General features: G+C 39.7%; 1 protein-coding gene across 1 annotated transcript in view; it reads left to right on the top strand.

The window, feature by feature from the left end:
* The window catches only part of Arhgap20 (Rho GTPase activating protein 20), an 85,798-nt gene that overhangs the window by 39,466 nt on the left and 28,500 nt on the right, over positions 1 to 17,832 (top strand). The window contains exons 3-6 of the mRNA XM_059267880.1: positions 9,049 to 9,213; positions 11,406 to 11,555; positions 14,933 to 14,974; positions 15,850 to 15,934. Coding sequence (XP_059123863.1) covers positions 9,049 to 9,213; positions 11,406 to 11,555; positions 14,933 to 14,974; positions 15,850 to 15,934 — 442 coding nt within the window. The remainder of the gene's footprint in view (positions 1 to 9,048; positions 9,214 to 11,405; positions 11,556 to 14,932; positions 14,975 to 15,849; positions 15,935 to 17,832) is intronic.

Genomic DNA, 17,832 nt, shown 5'->3' on the forward strand with positions numbered 1-17,832 from the left:
CAAGCTCCAACTGTATCTCCAGAATGGAACGATTTCTTGCTGCCTTTGCAAGCTCCCCTTCCTTTTGCAAGCTACTACCATACAATACACCAAACAGATGCATTTATGGTAAAGTTTAATTCATAAATTAGGTGTGACAAGATGTTAACAGTAGCTAATAAAATCATTACAATGCTACATTATAACAAAAGCTATGTGAATGCAGTCTTTCAAAATACCTTTGTGCTGCCTTTACACATCTTGTGACCTTGTGAAATGATACTGTATCTGTGTGGTACAATGAATGGCATAGGCATCATCATATAGCATCAGGCTATTACCAAAGGGTGCTTGAACACTGCACTGAAATAGTGTGACATCAGCCTGAAAATGAAGGCAAAGTGTCTAAAGATACATAGTGAGGATACACAAGAGGAAAAGATAATTCACATAACAGATAAGACAAGGTGGGGCAGAGTCCATTTTTTTTTTTTTTTAATTTTTATTTTGCAATACAATTCAGTTCTACATATCAGCCACAGATTCCCTTGTTCTCCCCCCTCCCGCCCCCCTCACCTTCCCCCCAGCCCGCCCCCCATTCCAATCTCCTCCAGGGCAAAGCCTTCCCCACAGACTGAGATCAACCTGGTGGACTCAGTCCAGGTAGGTCCAGTCCCCTCCTCCCATGCTGAGCCAAGGGACCCTGCATAGGCCCCAGGTTTCAAACAGCCAACTCATGCAATGAGCACAGGACCCGGTCCCACTGCCTGGATGCCTCCCAAACAGATCAGGCCAATCAACTGTCTCACCCACTCAGAGGGCCTGATCCAGTTGGTGACCCCTCAGCCATTGGTTCATATTTCATGTGTTTCCGTTTGTTTGGCTATTTGTCTCTGTGCTTTATCCGACCTTGGTCTCAACAATTCTCTCTCATATAAACCCTCCTCATTCTCGCTAATTGGACTCCCAGAGATCCACCTGGGGCCTAGTCATGGATCTCTGCCTCCAGATCCATCAGTAGTTGGATGAGGTTTCTAGCACGACAATTAGGGTGTTTGGCCATCCCATCACCAGAGTAGGTCAGTTCGGATTGTCTCTCGACCATTGCCAGCAGTCTGTTGTGGGGGTATCTTTGTGGATTTCTGTGGGCCTCTCTAGCACTTTGTTTCTTCCTATTCTCATGTGGTCTTCATTTACCATGGTCTCCTATTCCTTGTTCTCCCTCTCTGTTTTTGATCCAGCTGGGATCTCCCACTCACCCAAGCTCTCTTTCCCTCGACCCTCGCCCTTCACTACCCCCACTGACTGCTACTCACATCACCAGGCAGGCTACCTGGAAAACAGGACCCCAAGAAAGACACAGGGATCGCCCAATGACAGAGAAATGGAATGAGATCTACATGAACAGCAGAGTCCATTTTTAACACACTACTCAAGATGACATGTAGTTTACACTCAGGAACTATTTGTTTCTAGAATTTCTGATTTAACAATTTTGGGTCAGGTAACTAAAACTATAAAGCAAACCATGAAGACAACAGTTTTCATTATGTGGTTTCTCCTTGTGTTGGCTAATCTTACTATGTCAGCTTGACACACAAACTGGAGTCATCTGAAAGGAAAGGATCTCAAATGAGAAAATGCCTCCATAAGATAGCTTGTTTTTTTGGTCACAGTGTTTCATTGCAGCAAGAGAAACCCTAACTAAGACACTCCTTATTCTGAAAAGTGCTGTGGTTGATTTGGGCAGAAAAGTAGTTAAAGCTTCCTACTAACTCATTCTTCCACTATCATCCAGCTAATTGAATCAACTTATTTATATATTAACTAAAACTTGACATTTTTCCACAAATGAGCTGGACATCATAGATACCTGAAGTCACTGCCAGTAGTGTACTACATTAAAGACGTTGTCATTTGTATTTCTTCATCTTAATTAAAATGTTGTAGCGGGACATAAAGGCACATGCCTATAGACCTAACAACTTGGGAGACTGAGGCAAGATCACTTGAGCCCAGGAGTTCAAGATCAGCCTGAGCAACACAATATAGCAAGCTTGCCTCAAAAGAAACATTAAAGAAATTAGGGTAGCATTTTTAACTTTAGGAAATCTATAAGTTCAGGCAGAATGACTTTGAATGAATCATGATATTTTGTTCTTTTCTATGAGCCATTACATTGTTGTTATCTGAACCAATCCACTTAAATATTGGAGAATCTAGTCAATATGTTGGTGACCTGGCCCATTGTTGAATCAGTAAACATTCTTACATGTGGCTCCGCCACACTGCAATCAGTACATACATAAATGCTTAAGTAGTTTGAATGTGTTAGGCATTCTCTGATCCAAGATGACTCAAATTAATCTTACTTAGTTCATAATAAGAAGAGATAGTATTTTATAGTCAACAGACCACATAAAAGGGACAGAATCAGTTGGGCATTTTTCTCTAGTCCTCCATTGAGGCTTATGTGCTTTTCATCATCCTTTCACAAAGTTACCATCTCACTTGAAGTTCTGTAATTCCTGTTTCTTCGGTTAAGCAGGCTGTGTTGTTGTGTATAACTTATGGTTTATTTACATCTTTAGAGGCACCAACCACAAAAGCTTCTTTCTCAATAACATCAGTCCCTTGAACTCGGCAACTTCCTAGTCACTGTTGTTGAAGCACTCTGTGTCAAGGCTGTGAAGAAATTATGTATTTTATTCTTTGGAAATAATCTCTGTGGTGGGGGAGGGGTCTGACTCTAACTAGTGTGACTGTTTATTGGTGTCCATCTTTCCTTCATTTCCTCCTTCCATCTTGCTATTCATTTTACCTTTTTGTGCTCCTTCATTTTTGAATATTCATATCATATTACTGTACTCAATATATGATATATGGATGATTATGATAGATCATAGATATTACCTACTCTAATCAGTATTTTGCTAATTAAAGTGTTCCTTTGTATATTTCTTGATCTTAAAGGCTCCGCTCATTCTGTTTACCCATTGTTTCATCTGTCCTTTCAAGCTCTTATCCTGACTGAGTTCATCACTGGGCTTTGTTCTTATAATCTAAGGAAAAATTCATGCTCTGTTTATTACTTTGTCTACGTAATTTGGAGATAAATTCAGCATACTACTACTTCATAGTATAATCAGTTAAGGAATTTTTTAGTAATTTGAATGTGATTTTTATTACAATGATGTGTACTGAGAGGCATCATCACCTGCTTGTTTACCCATCAGTAAGACATAATTGCTTTAGACTAGATTTTCAGGTTTTGTTTTATTGTTGAAATGTTCAAGATGATCACGAATAGTCCATAAACAGGTTTTTATTGCTGAATGATATATATATATATATATGGCTATCACTAGTGATTTTGTAGCCTCATTTCAATGGCTATGTTCTTTTGTTTCAAATTATATCTAGCCTAATTTATTCTGAATGGCTCAGCAGGGATGTCACTCGAAGACAATATAGAGAGTGGTAAGCTGGCATGTTATAACCAAGTTGAGCTTAATTATTAGATAGTTTACATTCTAAGCTCACTTACACTGTGCATTTAGAAGCTTCAGTTTGATAGAAATATTAAATGCAGATTGAAAAAAGGAATCAGCAAGAAAGTATAGTCCAGTTAAGGGTCCATTACAGATTGCAGAAGTGGTTATGAGGCCCTGGTCTATAGAATGTATTTTTTCATTAGCATGCCCTTAATACAGTAAGAGGAAGCAAAAGAGGGGCCATCATCCATCACTGGTGGGGGTGCACAGTGGGACAGCTACTGTGGTGAAGTCTAGTGTTCTTCAGTAAGTTAAATATAGAATTACCATATGAGCCAGTGTTTCTAGTCCTCAGTATACTCTGCATTGAAAATGGATGTTTTCGTGGCAGCATCAGTCAAAATAGTTAAAAGTTGCAAACAGCCGAAGTGTCCCTCAGCAAATGATTTTTAAAGTATATCCATACTGTGTAACATAGCAATAAAAAACACTTTGACAAGCTACAGTATGAACCTTGAAATGTTATGCTGGCCTAAAGAAAGGAGACAGAAAAGAACATATACAGTATGGTGGGATATATGCAAGTAGGCAGATCCATGGAGGAGCAGGACTGATGAGTCAATGCTTAAGACCTACAGGCTTTCCTGTAGGGGTGATATAAATATTTAAGAACTAGATAGTGATAATGGTTGCACATTGTGCTTATTGTAAATACTAATGAATCTTACATTTTTAAATTATCAAAATGCAAGGGTTACAGAATGAGCTCAGTAAAATGCTTGCCACACAGACAGGAGGACCTGAGTTTGATCCTCAGCACCAATGTAAAAGGCTGGTAATCCCAGCATTGGGGAGGTATATATAGGAGATTCCTGGAGCTTGTTGGCCACACAGACTGATAGATGGGGCTCCCAGATATGGCGACCCAGTTCTCAGTTAGACCCTGTCTCAAAACAACAACTAAAGTGGATATCTCCTGAGGTATGCCTGAGTTTAACTTCTAGCTCCCATGCACACACTCTGCACACCTTATACATGCACACATATACACAAATATGGAAAAATTTTATGTGTATTTTGCTATAATTTTAACAGAACTCAAAATTGGGTGAGGTTTTAAAACAGCAATACTTAAGCAAAATTCACTGGTTTAAGTACTTGGTCGGGGCAGAAGTATTATAAACTGCATAGGTAGCAGAGAAGGAAAGGGCAAACTGTGTGTGCAAAATTTAACGTTTTTAATACCTCCGTGTGGTCCAAACAAAATGATTGTTGAGTCAGGGCAAGTTCAAGGCCATTGTGGAGAATTTAGTGAGACACAGCCTCAAAGAGTGAATACATGGCAGGAGAGCGTGGTTCAGTGGTAGAGCACTTGCCTAGCATGCACAAGAAAGACCCTAGGTTCAATGTCCAGCAAGGCATAAAAGAAAGAGGTTGAGCAAATAAAGACTCAATAAGGCTTACATTCTTGTCCATTTTATCCCCACATCTAATCACAGTTTAAATAGTATATATTTTTAATAATTCTCAATGTGTTTTTTCCATCTTTTTCTTTCTTCATTGTTGAATGTGCAACATTTCTTAAGTTACTGTGACAGCTTCCTGATGGTTTCCCTCTCCCTAAGTTGCCCTGCTCCATTTTCTTCCTTATACTACAAACATGGCCTAAAAGGCTGTGGTGTTTGGGGTAAAGTCTAAATAATACTCTTATAAAATGGGAAAATATCCTTCCCCACTCTTGTATCCAGTCCCTCCTGAACTTCCCTGTTACTAGAACACATGGTCTTGATTGACACACTTCCTTTTCTTAGAGTACCCTTTTATTGATCTGTCTGCACATACATCCTTTAAGACTTTGGGTCCTCCAAGAAATCTTCCTAACTCATCCAGTCTCAGATAAAGGTCATAGCTTTGCTGGGCCTCAGTACCCCATGTATATCTCACAGTACTGGCTTCTCATTGTGTACTGGTTGATTTCTCTATGGGATTGCTGACTTCTAGATGTCAGGGACCAGATCTGTCTTCCATGACTGAACACGGCAGGTACCCAGCAAAGCAGACTTTAACACTGTTCCATGTATTACGTGGTACTCACAATAAATGTTGAATGAGAATATTGAAGACATAGAGAACTGAATAAAAGCCAAGTGAGAGATGACCAGCGAAGACCGGTTTAAGAAAAAGTTTTCATGGTAGGTGACATTTGGAATGGGCTGTGAGGCAGGGAAAATTTTTGAGAAGTAGATTGTATTCAGTAACTACTGAAAAGTAATTTTGTACTAGTGTACCAGGACTTGAGGTTGTATGGATCATATTTAGTATATTGATTATCACTTATGAACATATATATTTCCCAGAAGAGTTCTGCAGTTTTGTCTGTTTATTGGACTTTGTGTTGGGGGTGTGGGTGGGCAGTGAACAGAGGAGACAGCACTGTGTGGAGGTCAGAGGACACCTCAGGTGTCAGGCCTTTCTTCCCTGAGCCAGGGTCTTTGTTGTGTACCTCTGCAGAGCAACACGGGGCTAATGGGCCAGCCAGCATCAGGGAGTCTCCCGTCTCTGCCCCCATCTCTCCATGGAAGCACTGATATCACAGATTAGTTCTACCACACTCAGTCTTCTTCTGGAGATTCAAACTCAGGAGCTCACACTTGCACCCCAAGTCCTTTCCTTCCTGAGCAATCTCCCCAGTCACTCCTTTGTGGTGTGATTTACATGAAGCAACTGTCTCCAAAACTTTATCTAAAAGTTAACTGTTTTTTAGCATAAGCCCAAGTCACAAATATTAGGAAACAGTATGGTCAGGTTTCAGGGAAGTTAACTGGTTTTAGTAACAATTAGGTCTTAAAGTTCTTTTTGCCATTCAGAAATAGTTTCATAAACTATTTAAATTGGTATGTTATTGCATGAGTCTCAACAGGTTCATTTTTAGACCTTTTACAGTACTTAATTGTTAGATCACTTTAGAGATCCATTAATTATAGCTGGTAGATCCTATTCAGGCTATATTAAGAGTTAAAAATAGAAAAAAAAGAGTTAAAAATAGGGCTATGGTCTTACCCCTCCCATTTCTATACTATAAAAGACTAAAATATCACATCTCTATTACACTCAGAATAAAAGTAAGTACTTCACCATTGTCTAATAATACATTTTTAAGTAGAAAACATTAAGATTGAAGTTTTTAAAAACACAAAAGTTATGTTTGTCCCCTTAGATGAAAGTTGTTTTTAATTATGTGAGTGCTAAGTGATTTTCTTTTTCTTCAGATGTACTACAACATGTATTTTTTTTTTAAATCAAGGCCCCACTTGCTGAGGTCTTGAAGCCTCTCTTGTCATACACAGAAAATTTTAAAATTCAGACTGTAGACTGCATGTTGCTAAAGTCACACAGAAAAGTGTTTCTCTGTGGGTTCTTCTCAACCAAATCATATTTGAAGGTATATTAACTATGAGTTAAGAGTTTTTGTTATGTGTGGAAACCCTTTGTTTTAAAAGGTAAACCATTTGAAAAGTCGCCTACATTAACCCTTAACCTTGATCAAATAGTGATAGCTCCTGGGTTGTTTCAGGTTGGTGGAAGCTGCTCCTTACGTCTAAGCTTTAGAAGTAAACGTTTAAACCAGGGCTTAGAGCAAACTGTAGCCCAGACAGGGTGTTTTATTTTTGTACAGCATTACTAGGACACAGCCTCACCGATCCATGTATGTATTATCTGTGGTTGACTTTGCAATATGAGGGTTGTGAAGAAGTCTTTACAGCATGAGCTTGGCTTATGTCAAGGAGCTGCCATCCAGAAGAGGGTGAGGGGATTCCTAGGGAAAAGGATGGGGAGGGTAGTGTCTGGGGGCTACAGATGCAGTTGGTGTTGCTGGGAACATGGCAGAGGTAGAGGGCTCTGCGGCAACTTGGGCTCTCATAACCAAAGACTCTTTATTGGCCAGCAGATGCTGGGTATATGAAGCAGGCAGGCTAGTGGTGGCTAAACATTGCTTGTGTGGGATGATTTTTACATAATTGAGTGTGTGAAAAAATTGAACTTGGCTTCAGTCTCAACCAGCAGTGAAGAATGAAAGCACCCAGGGACCAACACATGGCAATCATGTGGTGACTGAGAAGGATGGCCTTCTGGAGTGATGGTTGTCTGTATCTTGGTTTAGGAGTTGAGACTTCACAGGTGCATGCATTTGTCAAAACTTAATGTATATGCACTGTAGATTTGGTCTTGTGCATTTCATTGTTGTATAAGTTTTAATTATGAGACAACTCCTAAGTAAATATTGGGCTCTAGTTAATGATACACATGCTCCAAAGCAATTAATGCTGAAATTCCAAAAAGGAATTAATTAGTGAACCCATAGAAAGACAGTTCTATAAGGGATATGATGAGCCAATGGGATAAATGTTAATGCTAATGTCTGGGTCAGATTGTACATGTATTTATTATAAAGTTATTTCAATTTTAAGATATTTTCATAATGAAGTTCTAAGGAAACTGCTATGTACAGAATCAGCAGTGAAACCAGTAAGGACACTGAGCCATTGCTTTAAAAAAACAAATATCATCCTGAGTGAGGTAACCCAGACTCAGAAGGACAAACGTGGTATGTACCCACTCATAAGTGGATAATATATATAAAGCAAAAGATAATCAGGCAGCAATCCACAATCCCAGAGAAGCTAACTAACAGGGAGACCCAAAGAGGGATGCATGGATCACCCTGGGAAGGGGAAATAGATGAGATCTCTGTGAGTAAACTGGGGATGAGGGGAGGGAAATAGAAGGTAGGGAATAGGGGATGAGAACATAAGGGAATGGGATGGTTGATCTAGAACAGGGAAGGAAGGGGAAAGCAATGAAAGAGATACCATGATAGAGAGATATCATGGGGATAGAGAGAAACTCGGTGCTAGGGAAGTTGCCAGGAATCCCCCAGGATGATCCCACCTTGGACTACTAGCAATAGTGGAGAGGGTGCCTGAACTGAACTGGCTTGCCCCAGAGATCAGACCGGTGAATACCCTAACTGTCATCACTGAGCTTTTCTTCAATGACTGATGGAAGCAGATGCACAGCTCCAGGAGTCCAGGCAAAGAGAGAGAAGAGGGATTCTATGAGCAAGTACATCAGGATCATGATGGAGAAACATGCAGAGACAACCAAACCAAACGAGAGAGAACTCATGAAAGTTGGATCAATGGCTGTGGAGCCTACATGGGACTGGACTAGGCCCTCTGTATGACAGGACAGTTGTGTAGCTTGATCTGCTTGGGGGCCCCCTGGCAGTAGGATCAGAATCCATCCCTGGTGCATGAGCAGGCTTTTTGGAGCCCACTACCTATGATGGGACACCTCATGCAGCCTTGAGGCAGGGGGAAGGGCTTGGACTTGCCTCTACTGGATGTGTCTCCCCATGGAAGGCCTTCCCTTCTTGTGGGTGGGAATGAAAAAAATCTTAATAAAAAAACTTTGAGTTCCTTGCTTCATAAACAACTGTCAGTCATGACTATAGAAACCTTTGTCTCGTGGTTGAGCATTGATTGACTGATTTGTTGCATGTGGTCTGTTTCAGAGACAGTCATTCTGCTAGCATTGACACGTGTGCATTTCTGTCGTCATTCATGTGCTCCAGTAGGACTCTGCTGATTGATGGGCCAGTGGAACTTAAAAGAGGCCTGCAGAGGCAGGAGAGGCATCTTTTCCTATTCAATGATCTGTTTATTGCAGCCAAAATCAAGTAAGTAACTTGTATATACTGCGAGTCATCATTAGAAAGTTGAAATTCCTCTAACAAAGACCAAAGACCACATTCTCCACTTGGTGTTTACTATAAGAATGTCTGGCCTATATTAAATGACTAGTGTCTTTTTTAAAACCTTTATTCATGTTTGTATGTACATGCATGTTTTGCTACGTGCATGCAGTGCCCATGAAAGCCAGAAGAGAGCATCAGACCCCCTGGAACTGGGGTTATCGACGGTTGTGAGCCAATGTGTGGGTGCTGGGAGTTGAAGCTGGGTCCTCTCAAAGAGCAACCAGCGCTCTTAACCACTGAGACAATTCTCCAGCCCCTGTAGCTATTAAAAGAGGTGCTTGGATTTTTTAAGTTGTTTATTAAAGTGTTAGTTTAGGGTTCCATTTGTGCCATGACCTCAGTAAACATAGGAGGGGGTGGTGAAGAATGTGATGGTATAATCTCTGCTCCTCTAAAGCCTACATCCTTATGGGAAGTGATGTGGCAGCTTGTATCTTTGTGTTTATATGAAGAGTTGCACATAGTGACCAATACTAGGAACAAAACTTAGATGCTGAAGTAGGAAGTAAAAGATAAGGGTGTGTGTTATGTACATAGTTAGGGTAAAGAATTATTAAAGGATGAAAAGCAAGTAGCCATTAAAGACTTTGAGAGGATGAGCTAAATAACAAATTTCTCCAAAACAGTAGTTTGAAACTATCAGCATCTCACATGCATTTGAGTTGGGAATCAGGATTGTTTAAGTGGGTGGCTCTAACTCAAGCCTCCTGACCGTGAGGCTTGCCTAGATGACCCATTTGGAAGGTAGCACATCAGTTCCTCACTGGCTTCTGGCTTCCTTTCATTTGGTCTTCTCCATAGTACAGCTCATAACATGGTACCCTGCTTCCTTCATAGTGAAAACTCTCTCAAAAGGGATAACACTGTCATTTCTGATCTGTGCTATTGGCCACACAGACCTGGGCACAGTGCAGAAGGTAACTCCGCAAGGATGCATCAGGAAGCAGAGAACACTGGGGGCACTTCAGAAGCTTGGAACCACTAGGAAGTTTGCAATTTAATCTTCAGTTTCAATCAGGGAATGCTGCAATGTGATTTATATTTTTAAATATTTACTCATTGTGAACAACGGTTCAGAGTAAAGGCAAGAGTAGAAACAACGCGACTTGGTCCCCTTTGTGCATCGCTCTTTCCAAGTCTCTATTCATAGCATGAATCTCACTGAGCTTTATATCCTCTGTAGTAGAGGAACACGGGGCCTGGGGGTGTGGGGAACCTGTCCATGTGCTATATCTTTGCTTTCATTGCAGCTTTTGTTTACTCAAATGATTATGAATGGTAGGGAATCCATTGCCCTGGGCATTCTCTTCATAGTTCTCAATGCCTTCTAACCATTTAAGCCTCAGACCCATCATGAGTATTAAATTTGTCAATTAGGTCAAAATATATTGTATTTCAGTATCAAAGGTCTGCGGAAGATTAGGAAGGAATTGCCAAAAAGCAATCACAGCCAATTTAAGGTAGCTTACTTTCTAGGTCCCTAGAGCTGAATGCTAGTTGTGTTAGCCCTACTTGGTTTTGTTTTTGTTTAGGTTTTTTTTTCCTAGTTTAGGTTCTGGATTTTTTTGGTTATAATTTTTCAGTGTTTGCAAGAATATACTATAAAATAATTGGGGAAAAAAACTTAAGCAAAATTTAAGGCAATCTGTGCTTCTAAAGCCACAGTGTTAACAACTATTCTATTTGAAAGTGTAGTATAAATTTCTCTGATCCTAGACTCATTTTCAGTATCTAAGATTGAAGAACTTAACATTTTATAAAACATATTTTTATGTGTATTCATTGAAATAATTTTGAAAGTAAGCAAGTTACAGATAATAAATTAACTTTTATGACAGAAATAAATTTAAGTTGGGTTTTGATCCAAATGTAGTACTCAACATATATACGAAGTCAGTTTACCGATATCCGCTCCCGTTAATGCAAGCGTGAGAGCTAAGTTTGCCCATTGTCTCAGAGGCCTAAATAACCATCCGCATTGCAATCTGGTGTTCCAGGGACAGGAGATAAGGACAATAAGACATTCTTTGCCCTCTCGTAACAAATAGAGAACTTCCCATAAAGCTCAAGAAACAAAATAACAAGAGTGCCCGTTTTGGTTTCTATCTCACTAGATATAACAACAACCTTAAGATAAAAAATAAAATAAAGCTAACTGACATGTGGACAGCAAGCTGCGTGGACGAGGTGGGGGAAGGCAACACGAATGCTCTGAAGTCCTTTGTCCTGGGCTGGCCCACGGTGAACTTTGTGGCCACTTTCAGGTAAGAACCACGCTTGTCCTTAGGTTTACCTTGGTTTGATACTAGAAGGATGTCTAGGACAAAGAGAAATAGTTGTTACCAATTCCGTGCCTAATTTTTAAGGAAAATACTCTGCTCTGATTGTGTATTGAGTAATTCTTTTTTTTTTTTTTTTGTCAATAAAAGTACTCAAATGGCTGACTTTCCATATGAAGACTATTTGATTCTTATGAATAAGAATTAGTGATAAATACTGGGGACTAGAAGAGAAATTTACCTTGGGTTAGCTGGTGGGGTTTTGTTGTGTGTATGTGTGTGTTTGCCTTCTATGAAAACAATTGGAAGGAAAAGAAATTACAGGATCATAGAAGTAGAATAAAGTGATCTATCTAGGAACCATCCCATTCTTAATGTCTATCAATTTGTTTGAAATGTTGAGACTTCAAGCCTGATCAGTCTTTTCAAACCACAAAAAAACACCTTTACTTAAGCACTGTTTATAAATTAGCACAGTTAAGTTTGAATAACTTGTTTGCTCTCAATTTTCTAAAAAAAAAAAAAGCTTTTTGTGACACAGATAGTGTGTCAAAAGTACTTTTGTATGTTAAGTTCTGATTTGCTATCTATAGAGATGTGGTAATCATAACCATATTTACCTTGTTAAAGAGTGTAAATTAGTTTCCCAAGACGCACTTCTAGGCTGGCATGTGTTTAGAGAACGAATGAATACGGAGTATTTGTCTTTCAGCCTGAACATGGTTATTTGACTTTCTGGCTCAGGATGAGCTGATGAAAACTCATACCTGTGATTTTGAACAACTGTACAGCAGCTCCCGTATTGATTTCCATTTTAAAGAGTTTAGTGTTCATCACATACACATGAAGATGAAGCTTTTCATTCTGCGTCTCTTCCTGCTTTACCACCAAACAACTCAGGCATCTTTCTGAAGCCAGACTGCTCCTCTATGGCCAAGGAGTGGGCATGCCATTCCATTCTGTTGTGCATTGTTGACCTGTATGGGATTTTAAGGACTGGTTTAGCAGACACACATTTTTGTGTCATTCTATTTTTTCCCTTCCATGACAGACGTCTAGTCTGCTTGGTAAAAGGAAGCAATTTCCTGTGAGGGTGACCACATTCTTTTAAGGGCCATTTTGCCTGGGCAAAGCATGGTTCTTTAACCACATGATAAAGGTTAATATTCCCAGTCATATCCTGTAGGTCTCAATATAATTTGATAAGAACAATTCACTTCTATAGTATCTATTTACCACCTCTCCCCCCAAAAAAAACCCACATCTCTAATTGAGTCATAAACATCTGTAAAACTGAGGAAAAGTCTACAGACTCCCTAACGATTCCTCCTCAAAGCTGCCCAAGTGAAACCAGAAATAGGAAAGACTAGGAAATTAGACCTTTCCTAAGGAGACACTGTCCCTAAATGTGATGTGTGGCCCCAAGTTGGCACCTGGAACAGAAAAAAAAAAAAAGACATTTCCAGAAGAATTGATGAAATCTGAAAAAAGTCAGGAGTTTGGTTATTAGTAAACACCATTGTTTCCGGGTTTTACACCTGAGCTGTGACTTAAGAGACCAACAGTGGAGAAATGGTAACGGACTGAAAAAATTCAGAAAAAAAAAAAATCAATCTTAACAGACTGACCGCCCTGTAGATAACTGCTTAAAATTCTGAGCAAAACACAAACATCAGCAACTGCTTGAGGGCTCTGGAGAACGGAGTTGGGAGGAAGGGTATTAAGAGCTGGAAGAAAGCACCAGCATGTACCAGCTTTTGAAGATGTCACGTAACTAAAGTTCAGTCTGCCAGCCACAGGTACTGGAATGAAGGAAGACACAAAGTAGTTCCCGTGTACTGTAGCATTCACAAAACACTACCCAAACAGGCACAATTCTTTCCTATGCCTTTGAAAGCAGGATAGTGAGAACCACAGCCAAAAATGTGGTACAGGTGGACTTTATTCCATAATGTGGGTGCTAGAACACATTTTCTAGATCAGCATTTTATATAACTGAATCTTAAAAAAAAAAATCTCTTGAGGGAGAGTTACACAAGACAAGGGGCTGAGATGGCTCAGTAGTGAAGAGTTCAGTTCCTAGCACCCACATCAGACAGATCACAACTGTCTCCGTAACTCCAGTTCCAGGGGTTCAACAGCCTTTTCTAGCCTCTGTGGGCACCCACATACATGTAGCATATATTCACACATATATACACACACAGTTTTTTAAGGAAAAACCTTCAGATGGCAAAAACTGTTAACTATGAAAATGTTGCATTCCATGATAAAAGAATGCATAATATATCATCTGATTGCCAATCCTGAAAGATTGCTTATATGAAGATAGTTAAGCAATAAAGCTAAAACAAATTACAAATCTGCATTAAACATTTTTCTGGAACAAGGAATGTTTTCAGCTTCTATACAGAGATTAGAAACTTCTAAAATTTGTTATTGACAGGCTCATATAAGAATAAATTGGACCAAGCAGCAGTGGTGCATGCCTTTAATTCCAGCACTCGAGAGAGGCAGAGCCAGGCAGATCTCTGTGAGTTCGAGGCCAGCCTGATCTACAAAGCAAGATCCTGGATAGGCACCAAAACTACACAGAGAAACCCTGTCTCGAAAAAACAGAAAACAAACGAAAAACAATAAATTGGATGAATTTTTCAATTTAAACATCAAATTCAGCAGTGGCAGTTGAAGCATATTAATTGTATATGCGTTCATATTAACCAAAAGGTTTTAGAAATTAAAAATAAGTTTGCTCTGAAAAAAATCTACTAAATTACTGTTTTGCCTTGTGTATATGAGATGAAAACAAAATGTTTCCTGAGAGTAGACTGGTTTCTGGGCCAAGGCATCTCCATCCATCTGCCAAAACTTGCTTTGATCTCAATATTAAGCATACTTTCTATTTTTATGAATGACAACCTAAGCTGAAAATGACAAGCACTTGGAGAGAATAATTAGTCCAGTTTTACAGACAGGAAAACTGAGGCTTCAGATAAGTGGCTTGCCCGTGATGATCTCACTTATATACAATTTTGAAAAATATTTCATTTCCAACTCAGATATTCTTTCCACCAAACAAGCCCCTGGCCCCTGACCTGATACTGTTGGTGAAAGAGCAGTGGCGTATTAACAAGCATCTGCCTTGGACTTAACGAAGCTGTCCTGAGCTATGTGAGCTTTCCCAGGGGGGCTAGAATGCCTGTAGCATCTTCTAAGTGGTTATGTGAGGCTCACAGCATTCATGTACAGCTATATTCTTAGCATCAGGCTGTTGATACAGTCACCTGAGTTGGAAGATTTTTAATGTTGGCAGAATCAGTATTTTATATGGTTCATTTCTCTTCCATTTCCTTTGGTTGCAGCTCTCCAGAACAAAAGGACAAATGGCTCTCTCTCCTCCAGAGGTATTTTTTCACTGTACATATTTTTAATATTACTAACCTGTGGTTGAACCAAACCTGTTACTGCAGAGATGTACCCCAGCAATGCCCCTTCTCTTTAATGGAAATTGGCATTTATATGCAAAATAACCAATTGTTCAGGTTGTACAACAGCTGGAACATATGTAAAGAAAATTATCTTACAAGTACTCCTTTCCAGGAAGGGGAACACTGGGGTCACATTAAAAAGAAATGAATCACCAATGTCTTCTCTCTGTGTAGTCTCCAAGCTACCAATTGGAGCTGGTCATTTCTTCAAAGTGCATTTCAAGTCCTCATAATTGCAGGGTTTTATTCAAAGTATCTCAGAAAATTGGTTATCATCCCTGCCATTGACTATACCAAATACAATGGTCAATGTTGGGTTATCAGAGGCAAAGTTCTTTCCTCCTCTCTTTCCTCCCTCCCCCAACCCATGGGAAAATCAAGATTTACACCACACCAGGCAGCTAAATGAGAAGAGAATTCATTGTACAGTAGTAGTATGTGTAGTCAGGTGCTCCTCAGCAAGGTGGAGACCTGCTCAGGGGAGACAGGAAGGCTGTAAGGACAAACCATCACTCAGAGGTACTTTTACCTAGTCTCACCTCCAACACCACTTGTCATGAATGTCCTGTTGTTTTGGGGGCCCATGCCTAATGACCTGGGGGAAATTCCCTTTCAACCTGTCATATAATCTGATTGTGCTGAGTCTTTCATGTGTCCTTCTCCTCCCCCCCACCAAAAAGAGCATATAAGTATAGTGACAATATTATCAAAATAGGTTGGTTTTTTTAATGAGCCATTAGCGAATCCCATCTGACTCAGTGTTGTTTTGGGTTGTTGTTGCATTTGATTAGATACATCACTCTAGAAAAAGAGAAGGACTACCCGAAGAGCATTCCCCTCAAAATCTTCGCCAAGGACATTGGGAATTGTGCCTATGTAAGTGTTTCTGAGACAGAAAACTAAATTCCATGTCCCTGTATAAGGTAGAAAACGTTGTGGATGAAGAAAAAAAAAAAAGAGGCAGGCGGGCTGACAGAGAGTGTGTACTACAGAAGGCTGGCATTTGGGAGTACCATGGTAGGGGTGTGTGCATTTATGCGTGTCTTTATATGCATGAAAAGCAATGCTAGAGAGAGTGAAGCAAGGACAATTCATATTAACTGCAACATTGAACATTTTACATTGGCTAGAACACAGCTTGTCGGAAATCTTTTCTCCTGGCATGAATATGTGTCTGGGTCCTCGCAGGAACAGCTGCTGATGCTGTAGGCACTCCACAGGAGACATTTGTTATTAAGTAGTTCTTCCCAACTTGTCACTTCAGTCGACTGATTCTGAAAACTCATTCTTTGAGTTCTTATGAATTAAATCCCTGAGATTAAAGAACGGATCTGATAGAGGTGACATTATGTAGGGATCACCATGATTTTATGATAAACATCAAGTCTTTAGTAGTCTATTCTTTGTATCCTTTGTTGGCTGAAATTGTGACATAAGAGCCAAACCATTATCAATCATGAACAAGATGGGAACTTGTCTTTTCACAATGTTGTGGGCTGTAATACTACACAGCAGCTCTTGGTCACAGTCACTGTGTGCATGCGAATGTAGTTCATGAGAGTTCTGTTTTAGTAAAAAAAAAAAAAAATAGTTACACAAACACTCTGACCAACTCCTAAGATCCTGTTTAAGGACATACTCAAATTTTTAGACTAAGAAACTCCCAGATCTCCTCCAGTAAAATAGAGAAAACAAAGACAAAACAAATCAAAACCCTAGTGTGTTTCTGCTTACTTTGATATGATTGGTTACATTAAGGATTTTCACGGTTCCAATTTTTAAGTATGGAAAATACCTGCTTAAAAAACTGATGTCCCACTCATTTTTGAAGAAAAGATTCAAGATGCAGTCATGGGTAAATCAAGGTACCGTAACACACTCAGGTTTTTCCCTGCATGAGTGTCAGTGAAGAGTCTCTTTCAGGGACCCATGCTTCTAGAGTAAATCCCCAATAGGAATGCATCCGTAGAAGTAATTCTTTTATTCTTAGCCTTAAGTTGTGTGTAGTTTGTTGATGAATTCTGCTAAACTCAGCACATTTTTGGTTCTATCTACATATTTCACTAGGCAAGAAGCACAGTATGGTGAAACTCATTAGTTCTGGCCCCCAGAAAGGCTTGTAGGGAGACACACTTTGGTAACTAGAGTGCTGAGCATGTATATGCCCAGTGTGAGAACAATTGCCTTAGACACTAGCTATATGGGAACATGGATACTTCACTACACAAAAGAATTTATGGCAGAGTTTCTTAAATTGAATGGATGGACTTTCAAACTTGGGGCAAGGGCAGCAGAGCCTTTTCTAAAAACCTATTTTAGACTGAAGCCTGCCTTATACCATTTTTATGCCACTCTGGTAGATACCAAACATTGGGCCTTCCCTCTCCTCCCTTTTGGCATAATCCTTGGGAGTAAAAGAAAGTCATGAAATCAGTGTACATGCTTTTTCAAAAAACTGGTTCAGTTACTAGTCTGCCCTGTCTAGTAACTGGCTCCTAGGTGAAAAATCTGTAGGTGACAGACAAGTGACGGCCATCAGTGGGTCTTCTCACCTTTTTCCTTTCACGTTGTTTTGTTTGCATTCACTCAACTTATCTGTACCATGTAAGTAGGCCCTGTGTTAAGGGGCAGAACACCAATTGCTAGTTTTTCTAATAATTATCATATTACTTACATGTGTGACCAAGTTAATTTTCAATAGCATGCCTTGTATGTGAGTCTCTTGGGGTCCAGTGCACTCTGCAGATACTGAGAGGCTGTAGTTGGTTTCTCTC

This window comes from Peromyscus eremicus, chromosome 7 (genome assembly GCF_949786415.1).
Source record: "Peromyscus eremicus chromosome 7, PerEre_H2_v1, whole genome shotgun sequence".
NCBI lineage: Eukaryota > Metazoa > Chordata > Mammalia > Rodentia > Cricetidae > Peromyscus > Peromyscus eremicus.